The 25,772-nt window shown below is 39.7% G+C and overlaps 1 protein-coding gene across 3 annotated transcripts in view; it reads left to right on the top strand.

Moving 5' to 3' along the window:
• The first annotated feature begins 632 nt into the window (after nt 1–632).
• NCOA5 (nuclear receptor coactivator 5) overlaps nt 633–25,772 on the top strand; it is a 31,013-nt gene continuing 5,873 nt past the window's right edge. Inside the window, exons 1-6 of one of the 3 annotated variants that reach the window (XM_036748603.1) lie at nt 693–883; nt 11,452–11,518; nt 21,341–21,808; nt 22,588–22,724; nt 23,044–23,170; nt 24,020–24,219. In XM_036748603.1, the coding sequence (XP_036604498.1) occupies nt 11,481–11,518; nt 21,341–21,808; nt 22,588–22,724; nt 23,044–23,170; nt 24,020–24,219 (970 nt within the window). In that variant the 5' untranslated portion in view covers nt 693–883; nt 11,452–11,480. Of the gene's footprint in view, nt 884–9,245; nt 9,297–11,451; nt 11,519–21,340; nt 21,809–22,587; nt 22,725–23,043; nt 23,171–24,019; nt 24,220–25,772 lie in introns of those variants that run through there. The other 2 variants (XM_036748604.1, XM_036748605.1) reach the window with 2 other exon arrangements.

The following is a 25,772-nucleotide window of genomic DNA, read 5'->3' as shown; positions in this document are numbered from 1 at the left end:
CAGGTGTCCTGACACTGTCCAGCGGACAGTGCAGAGACATTGTGCGCAGTAGAAAAGAACTGGATTTGTAGCCTAGTGGATCTTGGTTCTAATCCTGGATCTGTATGACCTAGGGGCTTAAGCTATTACCTGTGATCCTATCCCCCACCCCTTCTGATCCTATGCCACTCTTTGAAGCTTTCCTCATTAACAGTATTAGGGAGATTTGGAACATTCAACAACTTCACTTATAATTCAGAAAACTGAGCCCAAGTGAGGGGCAGTGATTTTCACAAGGTCACACATCGAAAAGTCAGAGTTTGAACCCAGGTGCAAATGCGAAAAAGAAGAAGACTGACATCCTGGTGAATGGTAGCAGGGACTGGCTGAAAAACCAGAGGGGAGATGCGGTGTCCGTAGGCTAAGTTAAAGGAGTTGTACTAACACTATCCCCTAATGCCCCAAGGGAACGGTCACCGACCGAAGCTCGACTACATATAACTGCCACTCTCAACCGCCCAACTGACGTATGCAACCCCCCCTCCCCCACCTCGCCCAATTATAGACAGGGACGGGGCGGGGCCGGTAGCCTTCTGTGCTTCCGACTCGACTTGCCGTAAACCGGCGTTCTCTCGCGACACTGCCGCGCGTCCGTTACGTGCGCGGCCCCCGAGCCTCCGTCCCCCTCCCCCTGCCCGTCCGCCTCCCACCCCACTTTCCGCCCGGGCCGCCATTCTCTCGTGCCCGCGCCGGTCGGTTGGTGGCGCCTTTGTCCTACGACGGACGGGTACGAGAACGAAGGAGGAGGCCCCAGCGGCCTAGGCGTGTGCGACGGCAGCGGTGGTGGCGGTGGCTGCCCCTTGAGGAAAAGAACGGCAGGGGAAGGCTCACGGCTCTGGTAGCGGTGAGTGACGGGATGGGGCGGAAACCAGGCGCTGTCAGCTGGGGTTTACGCGGTACCTGCTAATCGGATAGCAAGGCTGGGATGGGAGGATGAGGTGAAGGGAGAAAGGAGCCCGTTCGGCGCGCGCCTCCCCCGCCCCCGCTCTCTCGCTCCAAACCTTGCCCCCCGCCCCCCACCCTTCGATCTTCTGTCCTCCGTCCTCATTGGCCTCGTGCGCGCCCGCGCGCTGTCCTCTTCTTCCCTTCTCGTCGCCTCGCGCGCTCCTCCCGGCTCTTCTCCCCCCCCCCCCCCCCTCGCTGCGCCGGGGCGAGGCCTGAGATGTCTGAGAGGTTGGAGGGAGTGCGTCCCCCCCCGCCGCTTGCGCGCGCCTCCCTCCACACCCCCCCTCCGCGAGCCGTCCTCCCTCGGGCTTTCTGGCTGTCCCCGGATCGTCCCTGTGCGGGACTGTATGCCGGAAAATGATGGGGGCTCCCAAGCCTCGGAGACCCAAAGCTTCTCTTGGAGTTTGGGGATTGATTAACCCTTCCCTCGCCGCCCCGCCTCTGGCTCACCCCGGAGCCGTTGCCTTTGGCCTCTCGTGCCGCGCGCCGTAGTTCGCCCCGGAGCGCAGCGGCGTTCTGCTTGAAGCGCCGGGCCGTGTAAGGTGCCTTGTAATTAGTACCCCACGATTTCACGTGCGTACACCGTTGTCGTTAACCGGCCCGTTAGCGATCAGTCTTGTTCCCAAAGGACAGTCTCAAGAGCATGTCTTTTAGGGTGTTTGCTCTGTTTCCTTCAAGAGCAGCCTGGTGGTTTCTTTTTTAAAAGACCCTTCTACGAAAGCCGATGGGAAGAGCTTTTGGTTTTTGAACTTGGGAAACAAATGATGACACTGCTGCCTAAGTCAATCCGTGGCGTGAAAACATGACGTTCAGGAAACACTGAAGCTCAATCCTTGTTTTACTCGGATTAAACACGTCTCACTTGTCTCTGTTTGTTGGCATATAAACAATAGGATGGTTTCTTAAATCTAGTTTCTGCATCATCCCTTTACCCATCTTTCTCTCATCCTGGAGATTTTCTTTGAAGTTTACCACATTCTTAAAGGTGAAGTCCAAAACCAAGTTTGTAACTTCTAATGGAAACGACCTTCCCAGAAGCAATGTTCAATGTTGCATGCTTATAAAAACCTATTTGTTGAAGCCATTTAATATGTCTAGCTTTTTCATAGGCCATAGACTGTTGTTAGAGCTTGAACGGATGTTGGAGGTCATCTGAAACCCGTTCATTTGCCTATATATTTTTGACTGGCACTATTTAAGTTACTTAAAGGGGAACTGTTGATTTAGTCAACTCTTGGGTTATTCTAGGGATTTCTTTTATTCAGTATTCTTTTGAGGTAATGATATGGTTTTGATATAGAAACTGTGTAAGACTGAGGTTACCTCCAAGTTTCTAAACACCTTCCATATGTGAGTCAGTTTCAGAACTTTGTGGGAAGAGTCATCTTTGGACAGGGTTTTGAGAATTATGATCTACACTTCCCACCGAGAAAAGTTTGGATGTTTGAGTGTTTTCAAAAAATAATCACAATTACTTCTACATCATTGACCTGCAGGTGGCAGTGCATTTCTGAGACCCATTTAGTAAATAAGAATATCTGAATAAAATTTTATTTTTGAGAAAAGGAAGTCTTGGGAGAGAATGTTTAATATTTGTTTCCTTCTACTTAATGTTGTTTATTTGTGTTTGACACTTAGTGCGAAAAAATGAAATAACCATCCTAAAGTATAAAATTCACATGATTCACTAACGAAGAGGATTTTTACCTTCTCACTGGTTTTAAGTGACAGTATCACATAAGTGTGAGCAAAAGGTTTGTCCTGTGAAATAAGTGTACCTAAAATCTTTGGAATGAAATTTAAGTGAACTATTGACTTTTAAAAGAAGTCTCTACATCCATTATTAGTGAGTGGTAGTAATGAAGGAATCAAAGCACTTTCTGAAAAAGTAACAAATAGGGCAACACAAAACAGAATGACAGCACAATACATAATGCCAGCATTCCTGCTTGCTTTTCAGATAATTTTATTACTGCCAGAAATAAATGCTTTCACACATTGTCATTTTTTCCCTCCTTTGCTAAGTAGAGAAACTGAATAGGTCAACTATACTTGTTCTTTTTACATTAAGGAAATAACTTATACCACCACCACCTCCCCCCATCAGAATTCTACCTACTATACTCTAAAGGTGCTTCTCTTACCTTGCCTTTTAAAGCATTGCTTTCTATAAAGTTTAGTGTCTTTTGACCTGGGCTAGTGCAATGCATGTTTTTAAAAACCGTGAAAGAAAATATCTCTTGTCAAGGACAGAGTAAAGTTAATTTGGATGTGAAATTATTGAATTTCTTAAGACTAGTTTGAACCTGTAAATCGAGGGTAACTTTTTGAGAATTGTACAAAACTTTGGCTTTTAAGGAAGGTAACTTTTGTGCCCAGTTGAACATTTACATGTTAAAAGTAGAATTGAAACAGGAAATTTATTCTTTAAAATTAGTTGTGTTAAGAAAATTGATTGTGTCACTTTGCAAAAAAAAAATAGCTGTTTTAAGAGAGAATATAGATTTTGTAAGATAAATTTATAATTTATCAAATATCTGCAATAACATTTGTTGGTAGTACTCATGGTTTTTTAATCCAAATAATAAAGGATGTAATTCCTTTTTGTCCTGATATAAATTCCATTTGTGTTTTTCCCTGCAACAGGTAAGGATAGATTCACAGACTCCTAAAATGGCATGAGTACATTGCCTTGATGCCATCTTAGTGTGCTCTTTTATGGTTTCTTGTGTATACTCAGGGAAAGTTCACACTGAGTTTGAAACTCAAGTCTACACAAGAAAATGATTGAAATAGGGACAGTAAATTGTAATTATAATTGTAACAATAGAAATAGAAGTAGTTGATTGTAATTATAATTGTAATGATACTCAATCTTTATGTGCCAGTTTTCCAATTTAGAATTGCACTTACTGGTTCATGGATGATTTTGTGTTACAAGGTTTTAAGCAAAAAAAAAAAACTACAAAAATCTTTTTGTTTGTTTAATAGTTTTGTAGTAGTTAGAAGTATCTCAAAATCCATTTACCTTCAAAAAGAAAGGGACGAGATGTTCATGTTAAGTATCTTTCAAAATAATAAAGCTGTACAGTTAGAAGTAGTTTCTCCAGTATAATCAAAATCTCCTTTTTAGACATCTTATTCCATCTTTAAATTTAACTATGTTTCACCCTCTGGCTTTAGGTATTTAACTCAGCTAACAGCATTTGACTACTTTCACTTTCTTAGCCTAAAAGAAGACCTCTGAGTTTATTAACTTTAGATTTGCTCCCATTTTGCTTGGTGTAAATGTGAAGTGGTACATATGTCCATATTTTTGTGAAGAGTTACTTTTGCATCTGAAAGCAAAATGTCTCAAAGGAGCAAGAACTCTGACCTCACCGACAAAACTCCACTGACAACTCTTGACTTATGAAATTTAGAGAACTTTAGTTATCAATTTGTCCGCAAAGAGCCACAAAAACTTGGAAGGCATATTATCAAAATGTGTCAAGATCAGTGGTTAGTATTTTATTTTCTGCCATTTTATCACTGGAAAGTCAGAAAAGGAAACTTAAAATTTTAATGCATATCCAAAGAATACTTTTAAAGTCCATCAGAAGGTATTGAACAGAATTAATAGTAACAAACCTTTTTAGAGCACATGATCAGAACTCTATAACTTGAATTCACTTCTTTCATCCTGGATATTTAGTGCTTCCATTATCTTTGGAGATAACAATATGAGCTCTGTCTGTACTATTCTAAGTGCTTTTATTTTTGATGAAAGCCATTGTAATGGGTTCTGTAATTACTGTGACAGACTGAGGGGAGGGGAAGATAATTTCTCCTAAAATAGGGACCTTCAGGGGAAGACTTAAGGGTCAGCTTACTACATAGAGTCAGGGGTAAACAGATGTAGAGAATGAAAGCTGTTGTGTTATTTTTCAGTTGTGTCTGGTTCTTCATGACCCCGTTTGGGGTTTTCTTGGCAAAGATACTGGAGTGGTTTGTCATCCCCAGCCCATTTTTCCAGATGAGGAAACTGAGGCAGACTGGGCTAAGTGAATTAGCTAGGGTCACACAGCTAGTAAGTGTCTAAGGCCCAATTTGAACTCAGGAAGATGAGTCTTCCTGACTTCTGGCCCACTGCTCTATCCATTTCACCACCTAGCTGCCCGTAAAATGAAACCGAACTATCAGTAAATTTAAGTCTTTTTTTTCTTGAATAGTCTGATATAATAGATGAATTACTTTCAGCCACTTGATATCTTTGAGGGAAAACCTCTGAACTCTATTAGAAATAAAGAACTCTCTTACACCCCATACCTACCAGACCTGCCCGTCTCTTCCTCCCTCTATGAACTAATGTTCCATCAAGGACACTAATAATAATTCATTCATTGGAACTGTTCTTACTTCTTAAAGCATACAATAATACATAATTACAAAGCCTCATCAATTTGGACTCATTAATTCTAAATGTATATTTATATGGAGGCTATGTGAAACTCTGAAAAAAGTTTACTGAGAAAATAGAATAAAGATACTGCGGTGTGGGGTATAGTTTGCCTACTAAGAGGCATACTATAAATTTAGAACTAGAATAGACTGTAGTGGTCTTCTATCCTAGAGGAAGCTGAGTCCCAAAGTGCTGAAATTACTTGCCTAAGATTGCACAGTTATTAAGTGGCATAGCTGAAACTCAGGTTCTCTAACTGCAAATTTTGTGCTCTTCCACAGTACTTTATTACCACTACTGATATGTTCATTATAAATTATTCTATGTAGTTCCCCCAAGGATCTTTGCTTAACCAATCCATAATTTGTTGTCCCAGTTGAGCTAGTGAATGTTTTAATAAAGCAATATTTCTTTTTTTTTTGTTAGGCATTTTACTCATTTAGATTGGCTTTCTCCTTTATTTTTCCAAAATAGTGAAGGCTTACCATATCATTCTGTTTTATCCAATCATTTATGCTATGAGGTGGGACAGATAGCATTATCCATATTTTTCTGACTGAAAAAGCAAGGTACAGTGACTGTAAATAGCTTAATCAAGGTCATACAGCTGACTGGATACTAGATGTCCTCATTCTCAGCCAGCACTATTTTCATTAGCAAAGCAGGACAGTGTAATAATAGAATGCTAATAAAGGTTTTCGTTGGGATTGTTTAGATTAATAACATCAATAACAAAGGGGAAGAGGGATTGTATAATGGATCAATAGAGATTGTAGATTTAACTAAATAATATGGATTCTACCCTATTTTGACAGTGGGGTCCCTATGGATGTAGATGTTGGAACTGGTTATCATTGTACAATCCAGACAGATCAGAATTCCCTAGGACCTCTCAAGAATAGTAAAGAGTTCTTTTCTCCATTCCTCTTTCCAGGAATGATGTTACTTTTTGTCCAGTTGCAAGTAGGTATATTCTTTTGTAGGAGAAAAGTAAGGCAAACAGAATGAATGAGCGTAAGGGAACACATACAGGTACTGGTGGTGGTGGTGGTAGCGGCAGTGGTGATGGTAGTCATAGTAGCAGTAGTGGTAGTAACAACTAACATTTATATAGTGCTTAGTATATGCCACGTACTGTTCTAAGCATAGAGGACTGGTTTAAAAAAGGAAGGAAGATTTGGTTGATGAGATTATAGAATAGACATATCTAATTATAGAATAAACCAGGTTTTGGGAAAAAAGGAATAAGAAGAAAGTAGTAGACTTTGGATATCATCTCTTTCCCCCACTTATTTGGGAGCTCAAAAGCGGTGACAGTCACTTTCTTGACAACATATTTTTCTTTTGAAAATGCCATATGGTGACATCTTTCTCACCACCTTGAGTTGAATAATTTCTGATTACTAAGATTTCATTCCTTTCTAATGAGTCTTTTGGGGTAGTTTTATAATTGTGCTATTTATATCATCCCTAGGAATGTTACAATGGCTAGGTGGTGGTGCTGTCCCTGGGTGTTGATTCCTAGGCTCGCAGTGCTACTAATAATTCCAGCCCCCTCAGTGTGTTCCATTGCTTAGGGATTCATGCCGTGTGAATGAAGAGGTCCAGATTTTGGAGGGGAAGAAAGGTTGCCTTTGTTAAAGGCAACTGGGATAGGTAAGGTAAGCAGCTCTCATACTTACTACTTCTTCATGCTATACATATATATATATATATATATATATATATATATATATATATATATATATATATATATTTTCACATACAGTTTTATCTAGAGACCATTGTGTGAAATTTATCTAAAATATTAGTCAGAAGTAAAACTATATTAATAATGAATCTTTATTTGAGAATTTTCACCTTTCTCTTTTGTGGACTGCAAACATTTCAACTCCTTCCTGTTAAGTTGATTTTTCAAATTATTTTTCATTATGTATTTCTATGCAACATTCCTTGAATTGGTATGTTTTCTCTTTTTTAAAAGCACTTCAGTTTTCAAAAGGTCACTTGAAAATAGATACAGATTTAATCCAAGACTCTACACCTTCTAGTATAATGGTTTTGAGTGGCGATAGGTGGCACAGTGGACAGAGTGCCAGGCCTGGAATCCGGAAGACTCATCTTCCAGATTTCATATCTGGCCTCAGACACTTCCTAGCTATATGACCCTAGGCAAGTCACTTAAACCAGTTTGCCTCAGTTTTCTCATCTGTAAAATGAGCTGGAGAAGGAAATGGCAAACTACTCCATTATCTTTGCCAAGAAAAACCCCAGATGGAGTCACAGAGAGTCAGACATGACAACAATAATATTGTTAGACTACTTAACAAGTTATAGAAATAAATATTTGAGTTTGTTTGGGAGAGAATGGCTGCCTACATGTTCTGGGGACAGGGAACAGGGTAAAGGTAGAAGGGAAAGATGAAATTTTCCATTTTCTTCCTAGACACAGTTTGCCCATCTTCATGGTGATCTCTGACACACGCCACTATGTAAGCACTTCAAAATAACAACTCCCTTTCCCCCTTATTTCTCCTTTCTCCCCTACATTAAACTTCCTCAGTAAAAACCATCCTGGCCTAGATAAATGTTGAAATTGAAGGTATTTGATTAAAGGAATTCGTATCAAAACACTTTAATCGCAGAAATATTTAACATTTTAAAAGGAAATCTTTTTAGTGAACCTTTAATGGAATTGTAAAGCCAGTGTAGGAAACCTATTTGGGGGAGGACCGGAAGGCAGATTTATCTTTGTTCCTGATTTTTTTGAGTCGGTTCTTTTAAACTTATTTTCTTTTTCATGGTTTAGTCATCCTTCTTCCACTTAGAAACCTACAAATTATCTAAAAATTCAGTGAGTTTTTGAAAATCCTACCTGCAGACCCCTACTGCTCTTAACACCCCCTCAAAAAAAAAAATGGACATCAATCCAATTGAGTAGAAAGAAAGGCCTGTTTGATTTATCCAAGTCTTGTCCTTTCTAAACAAAAAAATTAGTATAGCTTCCTGCTCTTGGTAAAGCTTCCCGATCTACCAAGACTTCAATAAAGAATAGACTATTCAAAGCACAGGAAGTCTTAAGTTGGGGTGTCTAAATTAAGACTTAGTATGCTACTTTTAAAAAGTTGTTTATCTGTGATTCCTACAATGAAATATGGAAAATTGTTTTAGAGGTTTTATAGAAGAAACATATATTAAACCAGACCAGCCAAATATATTTCCTAAATTTGGGGCTAAATCAGTTATCTTAGAGCTGAAAGGGAACTTTAAAATCTTCTAGTCTAATCCCTTTGTTTTGCAGATTAGGAAACTGAGGTCTAAGGAAGGGAAGTGTCTTGGCACTTGTTTACTACCTGGTATATTGCCTTTTCATGTAAAAGAAAATGTTTAAAAATTGATACATTCAAAGGTAAATATTCAAGTGATTTAAAGGTACAAAACATTGTAAAAACACTTAAATACTTGACTTTAGAAATAGTTTTTAAAATTTTAGCATCCCTCAAAATTTTTATTCTCACTAGAGATACTTTGCATTTAGGACATATAACACACTTCTTTCCATTTTTTTCCACCCAACAACAGTGGGCAATGGGCAAAATTATGCAGTGTAATGTTCCATACAGCTGGTTGGTGGAAGAGCCAGCCAGAACACAGCTCTTCTGACTCCCAGGCTTGAGGTCTATTGACTCCTTCTGAACCTACGTGTGTCTGCCTATAAAACAGCAGTTTTCATCCCTGTCCCCTGACCCTACCTCTCAACAATGGTGTTGCACCTTGTAGGTGCTCTGTGCACAAACAGCCTACTGGTGCAGAAGATCCTAGGAAGCCCCAGGAGCCTCTCAGGAAAGGAAAGTTGCTTTCCAAATATAAGGTAGGGATAGGTGAGTGGTGGGCAACTGTCCTAATGGGCCAGAGATGGAGGGTGGAGGGATCTAGCAGGGATGGAGCTACTAGAAATGTTCAAAGGCTGGATAGAGCTACTTGTCAGGGATATTAGAAAAGGGATTCCTATGTAGGATATGTTTTCTCCATAGTTCTATGGCAGGTAAGGGTTTATTTAGATCAGATAACCCCCAAAATCCCTTTCCAGCTCAGATTCTATGATGCTTTATTATTCTAAAGTTGGTGTCAATAGGTGGCATTCTAGAGAGAATAGAAGTACTTGTAATTTAATGGGAAGCACATGTTAGCACTGTTTTTATTAACCCATCACCTAAATATTCACCTAATCCAGAATTTTAGGTGCCTACAGCAGAGTATAGCCCTGCTTTTATAGTAGCTGTTTCATAAGTGCTCTTACAATTGCAGAAATACTTTTAAAACTGGTGAATTGATGAGGAAGATAATTAGATTCCTATTTGTACCTGATATTATGCTGTATTGTACAAAATGATTGAACAGAAAGGCCTTCCCATCTTTAGACCATTATTCCTAACAGCTAAATGATTCTGGTGGCACATTTTCCCTAAAAAATATAAGAATATTCAAATCTAGAAATAAAAGGGCTTGGAGAGCTGCAGATTGCAGTTTGTAGAGGCATGGTCCTCCAGAGTTGTCATTGCCTCAGAACTATTGAGAAAATGTATCCTATATTTAAAAAAAAAAGTAACAATTACAACCAGATCATACTAAATAAAAAAAAAACCTACCTTCTGTTTTGGTGAATTAAGCTTCTATTAAGTTTTTCTATTGTCCTCAATTTTTTTAAACTCAAAGGGCTATTGACCTTTTTCCTTAGACTTAGTGGAGAAAGCTCCCTGATTTAAAAATGAAAATAAAGTATTCTCATTTGAAGATCCAATTAAAATAATGTATATTGAATTGACCTGGAGAGTCCAACACAAAGCTAGCTACTTTCTTTATGAGATCGTAAGACTCTAGGTTATAACATTAAGTTTCTGCTTAGCTGTCTCAATTCAAGAATTTAGATGGGAATTTTTAAAAAATCTAATCACCTTTAAGCATCATAGTTTTGTGAATGCTTAATAATATTTGATAATATACTTTTAATTGTTCCCATTTGGTTTAAGGAAAACCAAACTTTCTCATATGATGGACATTTCTAAACCAGTTAGTTGTTCTAGATATAAGTAAACTGTGAGTTCCATTATTATTTCATTGGATATATGTCTTCTGGTACCTCCTCACTTCTCAGATTGTCCAGTGTTTTCGTTATCCATATGTTGACAAGCAGTTTTTGGCTGACCATGTTAGTATGTCTGTAACTTCATGAATCTATGTTAGTCTCCCTTTTGTATTTTATGTACTGTGTGTACCAGGTTCTTCTGATGGAAACTTATTTAAAGGAGCATTTTTGGTGAAGTTACTAATTTCACTATTATAGTTTATGGTATTTCTTACATTACTTGGGTCTGATAGACCAAATGCACTTGAGTTGGAAGCAAGTCCTACATCTGGGCCCTTGAGAGTTCATTCTTGACTCTAAAGGGTGTTAAATTTTAGAAGGGCATTGTAGTGCTCAGTTTGGCAGTTAGGACAGTCAGCTCTATTTCTGCCAATTCACGATGGGAATTTCTCTTTAATGGTAAGGCAGCATAAAACATGAGAATTGCCCAATAAGCTGTGTTGCTTGCCTTCTAAAGCACTGTAAGCTTTGAGCTGGTTCTGGTAAACCATCATTTCACAGTAACAATAATTGCTTAGCCCTTTGTTCTTTTTTACCCTATTAAAAACTTCAAAGGCCTTTAAAGCCGGTCCATCTGAAGTCTGGTGAAGAGGGTTAAATTCAACCCCTTGGGGATTGTGGCTTCAAGACTTGCCACAGTGTTAGTCCTTAAAGAATCAGTTTTGTATTCCTTGTAAATCTGAGGGCCATTCCTTACTGAGCCATGACATTGTACTGCCTTAATAAAGATTGCCCAAGTGACCATGTGTCTTTGCCGAATGGGTTTTTCGGGCACCATCTGCTTGGCAGTTGTATTTTTTTGTTGCTCTCATTTGAAATGTGCTGATGATCTTGTTTTTATTCCGTAGCATTGAACAGATGGGTTGATTATTCTTTTCAGATATTAATAAGGCAGCGGAAAGAAGAAATATGAATACGGCTCCAGCAAGACCCAGCCCAGCACGAAGGTAAAGTACCCTGAAGCAGCGAATTACCCTGGGAGAGTCGGGCTTTGGGGAGTTAAGCCAAACTTCATCCACCAAGCGTCTCTTCTTCCCTTTCCCCCCAACAAATCAGAGGCGCTCAAGTGACCGATAAGAACATGAACCGTGTGTGAAGGGCCTTGCTGCTTTTTTTAAACATCAGGAAATGCAGAGGAAGCTTTGTGTGTCCGGTGCCAAACCCAGCAGAGAAGTTCAGCGTGCAACAGTTGTTGCATGGGATTTGAAGAGGACAAACTACTTAGTTTGTCCCTGGCTCATGTATCACTGGCAAACCTCTGCATCTGTAAAGATTGCTTGAGGTCTGCAGTGTGTCCCATGTGCCCTCCTGCACAATTATCACTGTTTCATCTCTTCATTCTTAAAGGCTGCCAGTACAGACTGGTTTTATGAAAAGCGCAGCTTAAGAAGGTGCTGTCCCTGTGTCACACATCCTTTTTTTCCACGCACATTTGGGTTACCGACTTGGAAATGAAATTCACCAGCCCTGTCAAAATGTCTTTTGGAAACACAGGGCATTTTCCCCACTCAGTTTCTTCTCTGGGTATTTACACAAGATATGATCTTGATGTGACTCTTCAGCACATAAGCCTATGTTCCTATCTTTGTCAAAAGGAGAAACTTTAATTTTGTCCTCCCTTCCACCAGAGGATGTATTGTATCCTCTCTGCCTCTGCAGTTCACAAGTACAGGCTGTATTTTCACTTTTGTTGTGGATTGTAGATATATTCGTGCCTGATGACTTTAAAGGAGTCAAGTGAATACTCAATGTGGATTTTTGGCTTTGGACCCAAGCTAAAATACAAGTTTACTGTAGTAAACTGAATACCACTATAATTTCAACATAGGAAGGGATACAGTGTATACTTGCCTGTACAGTTGACAATATGGGTCACTACTTTGTGTACCTTAGCTTACCTGAACATTGAACATACCATAGAAGGTTCTATATATTAGATAACAGTGTATCCTTGTCTGTACAGTTGACAACATGGGTCACTACTTTGTGTACCTTAGCTTAACTGAACAATTACATTGAACATACCATAGGAGGTTCTTTATATTGTCAGCTTCACTTCACAAGTGGAATGATTGCTACGTGGTTTTGCATGTATTTATGCTCGTATGCTCGTGTAAGGTGTGGAGTATATCAATAGATTCTGTATGTCACCATGCTACATATTTCAGGCATGCTCTGATTATGCTTCAGAGTTCAGGTCTTTTTCCATTTTGACTGTGCTGCAAAATAAAGTGACATTGTAAGTAGAACTACATTGCTACTGTCACATACATCTGTGCACCTTTGTGAGTTGAGTGTAGATTGTTAGCAAGTACTCTGGTTATGCTGCAGATTTGGACAGACACATTGGTATGCTTAGTCCTGCTTGTTCAGATACCTTCATTCCAGTATAGCCACACACAAGGAGTGGGCCTACCTTTGTTCTTGTCACCACACGAAGCGTTCCAATGCCTCTATCATTAACACTGATATTCTAGTGAGTCACTATTGGCTATCCTTCCATCTCTCCCTGTGTCTCACTTGTCTTAAACCTGATCTCCATCACTCCATTGCCATTTTTCCTTGGTTCTCACCCCTGCTTTGGCCTTTCCTTGTTTAAAAATCTTGACCCTATAGTTAACCAATATATTTTGATATTGTCCTTTATCCTTAAGTCTCTTCTTTCTTATCCTTCCACCACTAATCTGTTTTTTAACCCCAACTCAAGATTACTCCCACCACGCACCTTTTCTCCCAAATACTTGTGGCTGAATAATGATGAAATCATGGAACTGTGCTGAATGGGCCCACTATACATTTATGTTATTCAGTCTCAATCGGACCCTTGCCATGCATATCAGTTCCCTTACTCTTTCCTAGTTGACTCTGTCCTACTCCTCAGTCTGTTCCAAACTTTCTCTTCTGTTCTCAAACTACCTACACAATCTCCCCCCCAAAAAAGACCCCTTTCCTCAACAGAGGACCTTGCCAAATACTTAACCAAAGAAATTATGTCCATCTATTGCAAGTTTTTACCTAACCCCAACTCGATGCTCCAGATCACTTCAATATCTTTTCCTATTCTCTTCCTTTCTTCTTCCATCTTAAAGGAAGTAGTCTTTTTTCCTAGCATATGCCAGCCCCTCTATTTCTACCCTTGGTTCCATGCCCCTTCTATCATTCTTTTTGTCTTCCTAATCTTCAATTTCTCCTTATCCATCTCCTCAAACTATCTTCCTGTATCTCTCTTTTTTATAGTTAAACTTCTATTTTAAAAAAAACCTGTCTATATTTATTGTCTCCATTTTCTTAGCTCATACCTCTCAAGCTGTTGTAATCTAGCTTCTGACCTCATCACTCAAAGGAAACTTCTCCCTTGAAGTTACCAATCATCTTTTAATTGCCTTATCTAATGGCTTTCAGTTCTTATCCTTCTTAACCTCTCTTCAACATTAAACTACCCACTCTTACTCTCCCATGGGTTTTTGACAATGGCCTCTCCTGGTTCTCCTATCTGTTTGACTGCTTGTTCTCCATCTCGTTAATGAATCATTATCATATCTTTGTTCTATGTCCTGTGCTTCTCTGTACCCCAGGGCACATCTTGGGCCCCTTTCTCTCTGCATACTCACTGTCTTCTTCATCTCATCAGCTCCCCTGGGTTCAGTTATAACCTCTATGTAGATAACTCCGATATCTATATATCCAACCCCACTATCTCTTTTGAACTTCGATCTTGCACCACCAACTGCTTTTTTGAAATCTCCAGCTAGATATCCCAAAGGCATCTCCACCTCCTTGTCTAAAACAGAACTCATTACCTTTTCCCACACACCCTTCCTTCTTCCTAGTTTCCCTGTTTCTGTTGGCAATGCCACTGTGCTTACTGTCACCCAGGTTCAAAACCTCAGACTTATTGTCACCTACTTACTTTACCTTGCAGCTATGGTGTTGCCATTTCTTGTAGATTCTGTATCCATAATCTCGCTTGCACTCTTTCCGTTCTCTCCCGTTTCTTTCCACGCATGGAGCTACCAACCTGGTTCAGGTCCCTATCCTCTCTCCCCTGAACTATTGCAGTAGTTTCTTCATTAGTCTTCCAGCCTTCAGTCTCTCCCCTTTCTAGTCTACTCTCTGCTACCAAAGTGATATTCCTAAAGCATAAGTCTAGTCATATCAGTATCCATAAGTCCTTCATAGCATGGCTTCAGCTTCCCAGGCTTATTGCACATTACTCTCTTTCATATACTCTTATCTTCTGGCCAATCTAGCCTGCTTGGTGTCCCTTGTACACAACATGTACCTATCTCCATGCCTTTGCAAAGACAATTCTCTATGTCAAGAATGAACCCCTACCTCAGCTCAAATTCGACTTCTTTAAGAAGTTTATCCTGATTAATCCCACCCCAAGTTGCTAGTGTCTTCCCCCAGGAATTACTTTGCATATATTTTTATTATTCTGTGTCTACATGTTCCTCCCTGCCCATTGAACGTAAGCTACTTGAAAGCAGAAACTCTTGTTTTTGTCTTTATATCTTTAGGGCATAACTTAATATCTAGCACAGAGTAGGCACTTAATAAATGCTTGTGAATGAATGAATGAAAGGTATATTGTATATCTTTTCTGTGTATCTTAGATAGTGCAAGTAAATTTTTAGGCATTCTGAGATACCTGCAAAATCTCAGCTAAACTTCAGTAAAACCAGCTTATGTCTGCTCTCCTTCTTACCTCATACCTCTCTATAGTTGTAATGCAGATGTTAGGTGGACATACCTGTTTTCTTCCTGCTGTACTTCACAGCCTAAGTAAACATGTAAATTAGGCCTGTTTCTTGTTTTTCTCTGGCATACAGGTGGATAGAGAGTATATCCTATCTGTGTATGGTAAAACTAAAGAGTTCAAGTGGTAACTATGTGGTTACCAAATAAATTGAAAGTGGATATGTTGTGTATCCATTTTTGAAGAAACACTAATTGGTGTAGCTTGTGTTCTTTGATCTGAATGGCTTACAGAGGAAATGTACTGTTCTGCCTTCTAATATTCCTGATTACATTGCAGAGAGTATTCACACTGTGTCACAGGGAGGTATGATTCCCTTCCTTTCCTCCCTAAAAGATACTTATAATCACTGTAGTGGTATCTGTGTGTGTCACCTACAAGACAAAAGAATAAGGGAGATGGCAGAAGACAATGTGCCTCCTATTAGTATGGTTTGAGAGGGATGCTGGGTATTAAATTTATGAATGAATATTTAACCAAATGCTTCTACCATTTCCCACAAACATTGGCTGTGTCAGGAAAATAACTTAACTACACAGGTCAAAATCCTTCCACCAAAATATTAACGAAGAAGATGCATTTTCTAGCCTTAAATGTACCATCATCAGTAGAAGGAAAATAACAGCACATCTTTTTTAAATAACCAAAAATATAAGCAATGTTATTTAGAAACTACCTTTTAAAATGAACACTAGTGCCCTTACCAAATGTAAGCATATATCCATGTAGATCACCGCTATGTTTCTCTTAATGTCACCTTCCTAAGAAAATGAGTTTCAGATGAGGTTTGGGGAGTGAGGTAACAGTAGAAATTGGCATGCTGTTTTATTACAGTAAACAGTGGGGACAACTGGGCTAATTCAGGTTCCATTAGGAATCAGTCTTCCTCTTGGTAATATGTTGCTCACTGGGTTCCCCAGCAGGTTGTCATAACATGATGCATTTTTAAACAGCCATGCTAATTTGCTGTAAAAAAAAAAAAAGTGATGTAATTTATTCAAAATCCTTTCTGAACATAATATCTAAAAAGAAAAGTGAATGCTAATATCAAGAAATAAAACCTCTCCTTTAATTAATAATGTAGTCCCTAAAGTTAAACAGATAAAAGAATGTATTCAAAACAGAACCTCTAAATAATTGGGTCAGTATTTTTGTCATTATCTCTAAGGTAAGAGTTCTGGACAGATAGAATTTTATAATATTTCTAGGGTGTGGTTAGTCTCACAAAGGATTTTGTCACTTCTCTTGGAGGTGAGCATCAGGTACCATACCTGCTTCAAATGCCTTCTTCCAACCAAAGCCCACAGTTATTACTGAAGACACCAAAATGTTGACAAGTACAGTTGGCGCTCACATAGATATTATGTGCCTCAGGAACCCTTCTCCTTGATTACTACTTTCTACCATAATAAAAATGGTGTGCCATTTGCTACCTCTTCTGAACAAGAGTATTTATTTAGATTGGGACTTCATTGTTCCTCATTTTTCATAAGAAAGTGGTATATAAGTTCCAGAGCATCTTTGTTTTGTAAGGTTGTCTTGTTTTCTTGAAAATGGTGAAATGAACTCCAGTAATTACAAAAGCTTTCACAGAATTGTCGCCGCTTAAAATGTCTAAGGTGGGCTGGACATCTGCTAGCTCATCTTTCTGTTAAGTAATATCTCCTGATTGAGTCATAGGTACATATTGCCCTTTGTTAAAGTGTGTTCTAATCATCTTGACTGCGAAGCTACACCTTCAGATGACTCTGCTCTACATGAGGGATTCCGCTTTGAGATAAATTCAGATCAGAGCCCAATCATCACTGCATCATTGGGCTCTTACAGATCTAGGCCACTTGGTTCCCATTTGGAATGATAAGGTGTCAGATAGTAATGCTAAACTCTAAGGGATTAGGCATTAACTCACTGAAAATGCAAGGCAAAGACAAAGACTGATGATACCAGGTACACTCGATATTTCCCAAGCATTTCCATATGACCTGAAGAAGAAAGAACAAAATCATCCTTAATATCATGTTTGGATTATTTTCTCTCTACCACTTCATCTTTAATTTTAGAAAACATGTTGAATCTATCCATCGTCAAAAATCATCAAGAATCATGGAGCTTGAAGCTGTCTTTCAACAGAGCACGAGTTTATTTGGATGGATGAAACTCTTGTGTTTTATTGCTATCAACCCCTTGATGTAAGGCACCCATCGCCATAGGTAATCTTCATGGTTCTTTACTCCTGGTGTGTCATCTTCTGTCCTATAGTACTTCGATAGAGCATTCAGTCCTCAGTGAATGCCATCTATATCTGGAATGATGAATCCAGCTGAGAGAACAAGAGATTTTAAATTAATGCCTGGAGGAAGAATAGTTTTCTCCCCCAGAGAGAAAACCAGCATACTTTGAATTGATTTGCAACATATGAGGGGACATAAAAGATTTAATATGTTCTCTTTCCCCGAATCATGTACATATCTGTATTCCTGGTTTCTAATGGAGTCATGCAACCTTGTGGCAAAAAACCAGGCTCTCACACAGAAGACAACCATTCTGAAAGTTGTATTTATATGCGACAACACAGAAGCTTGACTAACTGATGAAGTAGTATTCTCTCGGGTAGTAGGGCAGGGAAAGACAAGCTAGTTTCCCAAGGCAAAGAAACACATGATACAAGATGGTAAACAGTAAGAAGCAATGAAGAAGACATTGGTTCCAGCCCCTGCCTGACCTTTCAAGAGGATGAAGAACCAGAAACCATTCTGGATATGATACCCAAAGCTTTGTTGCAGTATACTGTTTCTGAGGCATTAGTTCATTTCTCAACAGAAAGAAGATCCAAATAGCATCCCCAGATTCATCAATTAGTGCTTCCCTTTATATTCTGGGCCTTTAGGCACCTGAATGGAAAATGCAAAATGGAATGGAAAATACCTACCACTTCAAAAAAGGACAGCTTAGAGTGGTGGCCTGGGTTTCCCATGTCTGTCCCAGTCCTCCATAATGGACATGATAGTACCCCTTGGGTAAAAAGTATTTGTTTTCTTTTGAGTTGTAGGGAATTTGGGACATAATTTTGGAAGCGATTTTTTTTTAACCTGCCTATATCTGATCTATAGGTTTCAACCTATATTCAACCCACAAGTCTGTAATCACTGGTCTCTCTTTAGCCTCTAACAAGCTGGTACCTGAAGAGATTATGCATTTGTCTCTTTTACTGAAACACCTCTAATATCATGGGATGATGTTGTGAACCTTATTATGCTTAAGAAACCTGCTTTTGAACCACTTGTTATCTAAGGTCAAGTCTCTCACACAGAAGATTTCATTCTGGTGGCACTTCGAATCCTGCACATTGTAGTTTTCTTATTGTTACCAGTATTCTTGTTTTGAGTAAGATGTAGGAGGTGGCAGCAGGGGCTATTTTGTTCTGGGGTTGTTGGGTTTCTTTTTGTTTGGGTTTTAAAGTGAACCTAAAGCTTTTTTGTCCCTGTACAAACAGCAATCTTGCATGCTATTCATCTTCCCAAGGAAAGAAAATGACTTGCCTTTTCATTTTAGAGTAATATCTTCCCTTCTACTACCCCCTGCTACTCCTTTCCCTCTTTCCTGTCTTTCTGCTATGACTATTAACTTTTCTACCTTTTTACTCAGCAAATAATTGAGGGAAGCATTAGAGGGTTGTTTCAGATGGACTTTAAAAACTCTTGTGCTAAGGGGAGGTCTTAGCTGTCATAAACTGGAAGCCTGAACCCATTATTTGGGAATCTAGGCTAAAAGTCAGCCTCCAGAGAAGGAGACCCAACAGGTAAGTGAGGCATTTCTTTGGAATCAAGATAAAGAAAATTTAACATGAAGGTTTTTTTTTTCATTTTCCTAGTTATTTGCAATTGTACTGTGAAAATAAGAAATTTTTACCTCCCCCTGCCCCCAGGCCTTTCTGAGCCTTAAAATTGGTTGTTTGGCTGGTCGGCTGGCTCTGTATATGTTGGGTGTGTGTGTCTGTGGTCTGTGGTCTGTCAGGTTACTGATCTCTCTGAGTCCTGGGAGCCAGCCGGGAACACTAAAAGCTATTGCCAACTCTAATGACTGCTTGCAAACACTCCCTAGGGTGGGTTTATATTCTCCAATCCATAATGGCTTCAAAATAGTCTGCAATTGCTTCTTCCCACTGGGCTCTGAGTATTTGCCCACATTTTGTTCTTCATCAGTATCACACAACATGATGTGAGAGCTGCCTAGACTGATGGAGAGTAGGCAGAGGCAAGAAACTTTAGATAGATAGATAGATAGATGGATCGATCTGCAAAAAAACAAAAAAAAAAAAACCAAATTTATGTTTACTTTTCCTCATTTAAATACCCTAATATTCTATTATTAATTTTTACATTAGCAGGTAATATAGAAATACTAGCAGATCTCAAAATACGTGGATGACTGGTGCTTATCTTAGAATCTCATTTGGTATTTTAAATTAGTAGTCTATGTCAGTAGAAAGGAACTTACTTGCCAAGCTATTATGTTATCAGCAAACATTTTTAAATACTTGCCAAGCTCTGTTCTAAGGATAGAAAGAAATATGGCATTCTTGCCTTTTGAGAAGCTTACCACTGCATAAGATAGAACTCATATATAAAAAGATAACAATACAAGAACTCATGCTGGGTCATCTATAACTGGTATGGAGATTAAGTACCACCATCTTACTATAGGAATTCAGAAGAGGGCGAAATTACTAATGACCGGGTTGGGTAAGACTGTGTAGAGGAAGGTGAGCTTTGATCTGGACCTTGAAAGGAAAAATAGGAATTAGACAAACAGAGGCTGGCATTGAGAGGAAAGGGGGTAGAAATTATCCCAGAAAGGGGAAATGACCTGAGCAAAAAAGCAGAAGTGGGAATATGCATATGATGTGTTTGAATGATGCAGAACTGTTTGGCTGTATCTAAGAATTCAGTAGTTCGTAAAATTGGAAAGGTTGAAACCAGAATGCAAAGGTCCTTAAATATCAAGGTAAAGAATTTGGGTTTTTTAAAACAGAGGGTTATATATATCAAGAAGATTAATCTGGTCCCTTGTCTAAAGTCAAGTGGAGAATGAAAACTGATTCAGGTAGTTCAGAAGTTGTTGCTGTAGTGCAGGCATGAAAAGATAAGAGCCTTAACTAGGTTGATGACAGTGGAAAGGCAAAGGGAAAAGATGGATAAGAAAGGAATCATAGAGGAATGATCTATCAGACTGGGTAACTGAACGTGGAATAGGAAGGACAGATTAAATGAACAGGGCACAGAAAAATTTGAGCCTTGTTGAATGAGACAATGAAATGGAAGAGTCTAGAAAGAAGTAGGTTTGAGGTAATGAATTCTTTTAGACATGTTATACTCCGTGGTATGATAAATGTCATTAGTCAATGCATAGAGATTAGTACTCCATATAAATCTTTGCCTGAAAGCTGCACAAATGAATCTAAGTTAAGTCGGTACGTAAATTTATGTTTTGTCACCTAAGAGTAATCTGGAGAATCTATTTTTATCGATCTATTATACCTTGCTGTCTATTTCCTTTAAGTTTAGTTTGATTATGCCGGCAGACACTTTAACCATAATTTCCTAAAAGCTAAAGACAATCATCACTCACAAAATTGGTTTTTCATGATGTGCCTGAGGGGTATAATGTTCTTTCATAAAAACTCATTATTTGGTCATGTGTGACCTCTTTTATCAGTTTGTCCCCTTTCTCTCTTTCCCTCGTGAGGCTCTTACTGGATAACCATACAATCCTTCCTATGGACATTTTGTTTTTTCTTTGTTCTGTCAGAACTCTTTGGACTATATATATGATCAAATGGGGAGACTGTCTTTAAAAATCCAGCAGTGTCCTAGCTACTCTTGTCTGTTTGCTCTGATTTGGAGAGTAGACTTTATTGGGTGGTATCAGTTTGGCTATACCAGGTATATAAGAGTTGAAGGGCCATTGCTGTCTTTTTCATCACAGTACTTTCCTGCTCCCTTCCCCACAGGGATCCATATGGTTTTGGAGATGGTCGGGATGCAAGACGGGATCGGTCCCCAGTTCGAGGCAGCCCAAGGAGAGAGCCCAGGGATGGCAGGAATGGCCGAGATGCCCAAGACTCCAGAGACATGCGGGACCCCAGGGATGCCAGAGACATGCGGGACCCCAGGGATTCTAGAGACATGCGGGACCCCAGGGACTCTAGAGACATGTGGGACCCCAGGGATTCTAGAGACATGCGGGACCCCAGAGACATGAGGGACCCAAGAGATCCCAGAGACATGCGGGATCCCAGAGATGCCAGAGACATGCGGGATCCTCGGGATATAAGAGATCTCAGGGACCTTGGAGATCCTCGAGAGCTGAGAGATCCCAGGGATATGAGAGATCTACGTAATATTCGGGATGCCCCACGAGACACTATGTATGAGAGATACCAAGATGTGAGGGATTCACGAGATCCTGTCTATAATAGGTATGTGGCAATTTTGTATGATACTGGTAAGATCCACTCTCTATATAAATCGTAAGAATGGCAGTATACACATGCATTTGCGTTCTAGGAACCAGGGATAAGATGAGGATAAAGATGTTTGTTCTTACATAATATGCTTGTAGCCACTATGGAAGCAGGAACTGTGCCTTGTAGTGGTGAGCTCTCAGTAAGTACTTTCTTAGTATATTAACGAGGATACATTTCATTATGGCTGAAAAGAAGCATATTCATTTTATGTGTGGAAAAAACACAGGGTGTTGTTTATATTGTAGAACGTAGATAGTTTGGGGAAGATAACTGGAGTAACATCTATATTGCTGCTTTTTATTGGAGAGGACTATGGCACAGATAATAATAGTGCTTTAAGGTTTGCCAGAAGCATTACAAATACTGCATTTGAACCTCACAGCAACCTGAGAGATAGATGGTATCATTATCCCCATTTTACAGATGAGGGAACTGAGGCATACAGAGGTTAAGTGACTTGCCCAAGGTCACAGCTAGTAATACGTATCTGAGTCTAGATTTGAACTCAGGTCTTCCTGACTCCAGGTCCAGTATTCTCTCCCTTGCGCCTTCTAGCTATCTCTCTTACTGGAGAGTCATACTTCCCTTCTCATGGGCATTCTATTCTTTCCTTACTCTGTCAGAACTCTGACCTATGTATGATCAAATGGGGAGACTGCTTTTAAAAATCCGGAAGTGTCCCTGCTCCTCTTGTTTGCTTAACTCTCAGTGCATATTTATTTACTTTGCAGAAGAGAAGAATCATATGACCGTTATCTGCGCATGGAAGAATATTACAGAAGGAAGGATGACACTTATTTTGATCGTTACAGAGACCACTTTGATGGACGAGCTCCCCCAGGCCCAGAAAATCAATCCCGTGCTAAAGGTTGAGTGTCAGTTTTCTTTAATAAAAATCATTCCTATCCCATTTTAGGTAGATGGAGTAGGATGAAAATGTGATATCAGTTCAGCAGCATGACCAGTTTAATAACTATTTATTGGGGATGGGAGGGAAAGAGGGGAAGGACATCAATGTGTTTCTAGGTATTTGGTACACATAGTACAAAGATGTCTGTGTCTGACCACAAGTAACTTAGAGTCTATTATAAGACCTTTGTGAAGTGGTAGGATGCTTTTAAAAAATTTGAACATAACTGGCTCTTTAGTGGTCGTTCTTGAGCTTTTGTTTGACTCTGTCCTTACAGAGCGTCTGAAGCGTGAAGAACGGCGTAGAGAAGAACTGTATCGTCAGTATTTTGAGGAAATCCAAAGGCGCTTTGATGCTGAAAGGCCTGTAGATTGCTCTGTGATCGTGGTCAACAAGCAGACAAAGTAAGAGGCCCTTTGGAGACTTCTCCTAAGTATGGACCAGTTTACGTGAATGTTAGAGTACTATTTGTGCCATAAGGAATGTGGACTATATAGGTGATGGTGTGCCAATCTTGAGCTTCCCAACACATTCTGCCAGACTGCTCAGTCGGTATATCCTCCACTCACTGAGTATCCATCACTGAGCTCAGCAGAGAACAAAGACTTCTTTGTAAAGGGCCATAACCTTGCAAAGCTGCTAGTCTTTAGTGTTACCAAAGCAAGAGCATTCACTGCTGTGCTGTGCTCACCTCTGTTTAACATTCTGCTCATCAAAAGGCTGAGTGTCTGCTATGGGGCTGAAAGGAAAGAGCATGGTGGGATATAGATTTGGTTATTGCCATGTTATTTTTCATGAAGTACCTAGAGAATGGCTTCTTATAATGCCTTATAGTTTGAGATTAAAGAGCTTATTCCAAACCAGTGACAAAGAGAAGGAGGTGTAGAGACACTGAGCAGCAGGCAGACTCTGTGCTGCTCTATGAAAAGATGTTCACTTTTTTAAGTGTAGACAGCCTTCTTTTGACCAAAGAAAACTGTGCATGGCAAGTCATGAAAGGTAGAGTAGGAACTGAGAGACTTGAGTTTGAGTCTCCACTCTGCCTCTCAATTCATTTTGGGAGTCTCCATTTCCCTTTCTCTAAAGTAAGAAGGTTCAGCTAGATGGGCCTTAAAGACCTTTTCCATTCAAAAAAAAAAAATCATATGGTTTGCATAGAGGGTAAAGTAGGAATTGAAGACAATTCAAGAGCAAAGTCTTTATAGATTTGTAGGGCATGAGTGTATACTAACCAAGGCCATGGTTATTTCCAGAGACTATGCTGAGTCCGTGGGAAGGAAAGTTCGAGACCTAGGCATGGTGGTAGACCTAATCTTCCTCAACACAGAGATGTCACTGTCACAGGCCCTGGAGGATGTTGGCAGGGGGGGGTCTCCTTTTGCCATCGTCATCACCCAGCAACACCAAGTTCATCGCTCCTGTACAGTCAATATCATGTTTGGTACTCCACAAGGTATGGCTACTAGTCAGAAGTTATAGATCAGTCATAGTCAAAATGACTTCTTTTATCCCTCTATTCCTTATCCTACATTCCTCCATAGACCCTGGCAATCAGGATCAGAAATAGAAAGGAAAAGAACTCAGAAACAGTGATAATTAATGGTTTCTAATTCCGAGATATGGCCAGCAGGGCCCTGGCTTTAGTGGTTTGCTAGGTAATTAAATGATATATTTGGGATGAGAGTGACCATAAGTTCTCTCATCCTTTAGATGATACAGGTAAGGGGGTGGGGGGAGGGAGGATATAGCAAACAATACCACTCTCAGCCAGCTTGGTAAGCTGCGCCTCGTACAGTGTGGACTCATTGTACCCAACCTCCATGGTATTAAGAAGTAATTCAAAGAACCCAGAGGAAAAGTCCAGCAAGCTGGGGCCCAGCTCTAGTTCCAGCTCTACCACTTAACTACGTAACTGGAAAAAAATCACAAAAATCTCTGGCCTACTTTTTTCCTTATCTGTAATGAGAGTTTCATTAGATCGTCCCATATAGCTTTGACATTTTTATGCTGGTGTTCTTTGTTTTAAATCTCACATTTTATGGTGCACTAGTCAAAACTCTTCTCTTTAGAATATCTTCTTCATTTATGCCAGTAGTTCACAGGAGTCTGTCCCAGCTGATTGGACATTTTATACCTTGATTGAATAGTCCCCATAATGTACAGGACTATATTTAAGAGGCAGCATGGTGTAGTGGGCAGCTGGATGATACAGTGGATAGACTGCCAGGCCTGGAATCAGGAAGACCCAAATTCAAATCCAGCTTCAGACACTTACTAACTGTGTGACCCTGGGCAATTCACTTAACCCTGTTTACCTCAGTTTCCTCATCTGTAAAATGAACAGGAGAAGGAAATGGCAAACCACTTCAGTATCTTTGCCAAGAATACCCCAAATGAGGTCACGAACAGTTGGACACACTTGAAGCCATTGAACAGCAACATGCTATAGTGAGAAGAGCACTGGATTTGAATCTCAGTAGCTGTGTGATTATTAGCCAAGACATTTAACTCTTTGGCCTCAGCCTTCCTTGATTCTCCCAGTTGCTAACGACCTTCCCCCTCAGAACACACATAGAATTTTGTTTTGTAGCTCCATAATGCTTGTATTATATAATATTGTGTAGTATCTATGTTGCTATCTTCTACCAAACTGTAAGTTCCATGAGGGCAGAGACTATCTAAACTCTACTCCCTCACTCCTACCCCAGCACAGTGCTTTGGTATTTAATTTAGTTTGCTGTTTAGACAATAGGCTTTATTGGAGTTCAGGAAAAAGAGAGTTGAGGGAAAAAAAGATGTTAATTGGAACAGCAAGACCACTTTGATGGACTTGGTAGGAGCTAGAGCTGTGTCTTAAGGAAAGATGGAATTCAGATAAATGGAAAGAAAGAAGAAGATATTTCAAGGAGAATGAGTAAGAGCATGATGGTAAGGGAAGCAGAATTTATATGTCTTTCCCCTCATGATGTTGTCTGAACTTTTCCTTTGTACTTATCTCATTCTACC

The sequence above is a fragment of the Trichosurus vulpecula genome, chromosome 3 (assembly GCF_011100635.1).
Source record: "Trichosurus vulpecula isolate mTriVul1 chromosome 3, mTriVul1.pri, whole genome shotgun sequence".
Classification (NCBI taxonomy): Eukaryota; Metazoa; Chordata; class Mammalia; order Diprotodontia; family Phalangeridae; genus Trichosurus; species Trichosurus vulpecula.
The sequence above is the reverse complement of the archived record's forward strand: the minus strand, read 5'-3'. Positions and strand labels throughout refer to the sequence as shown.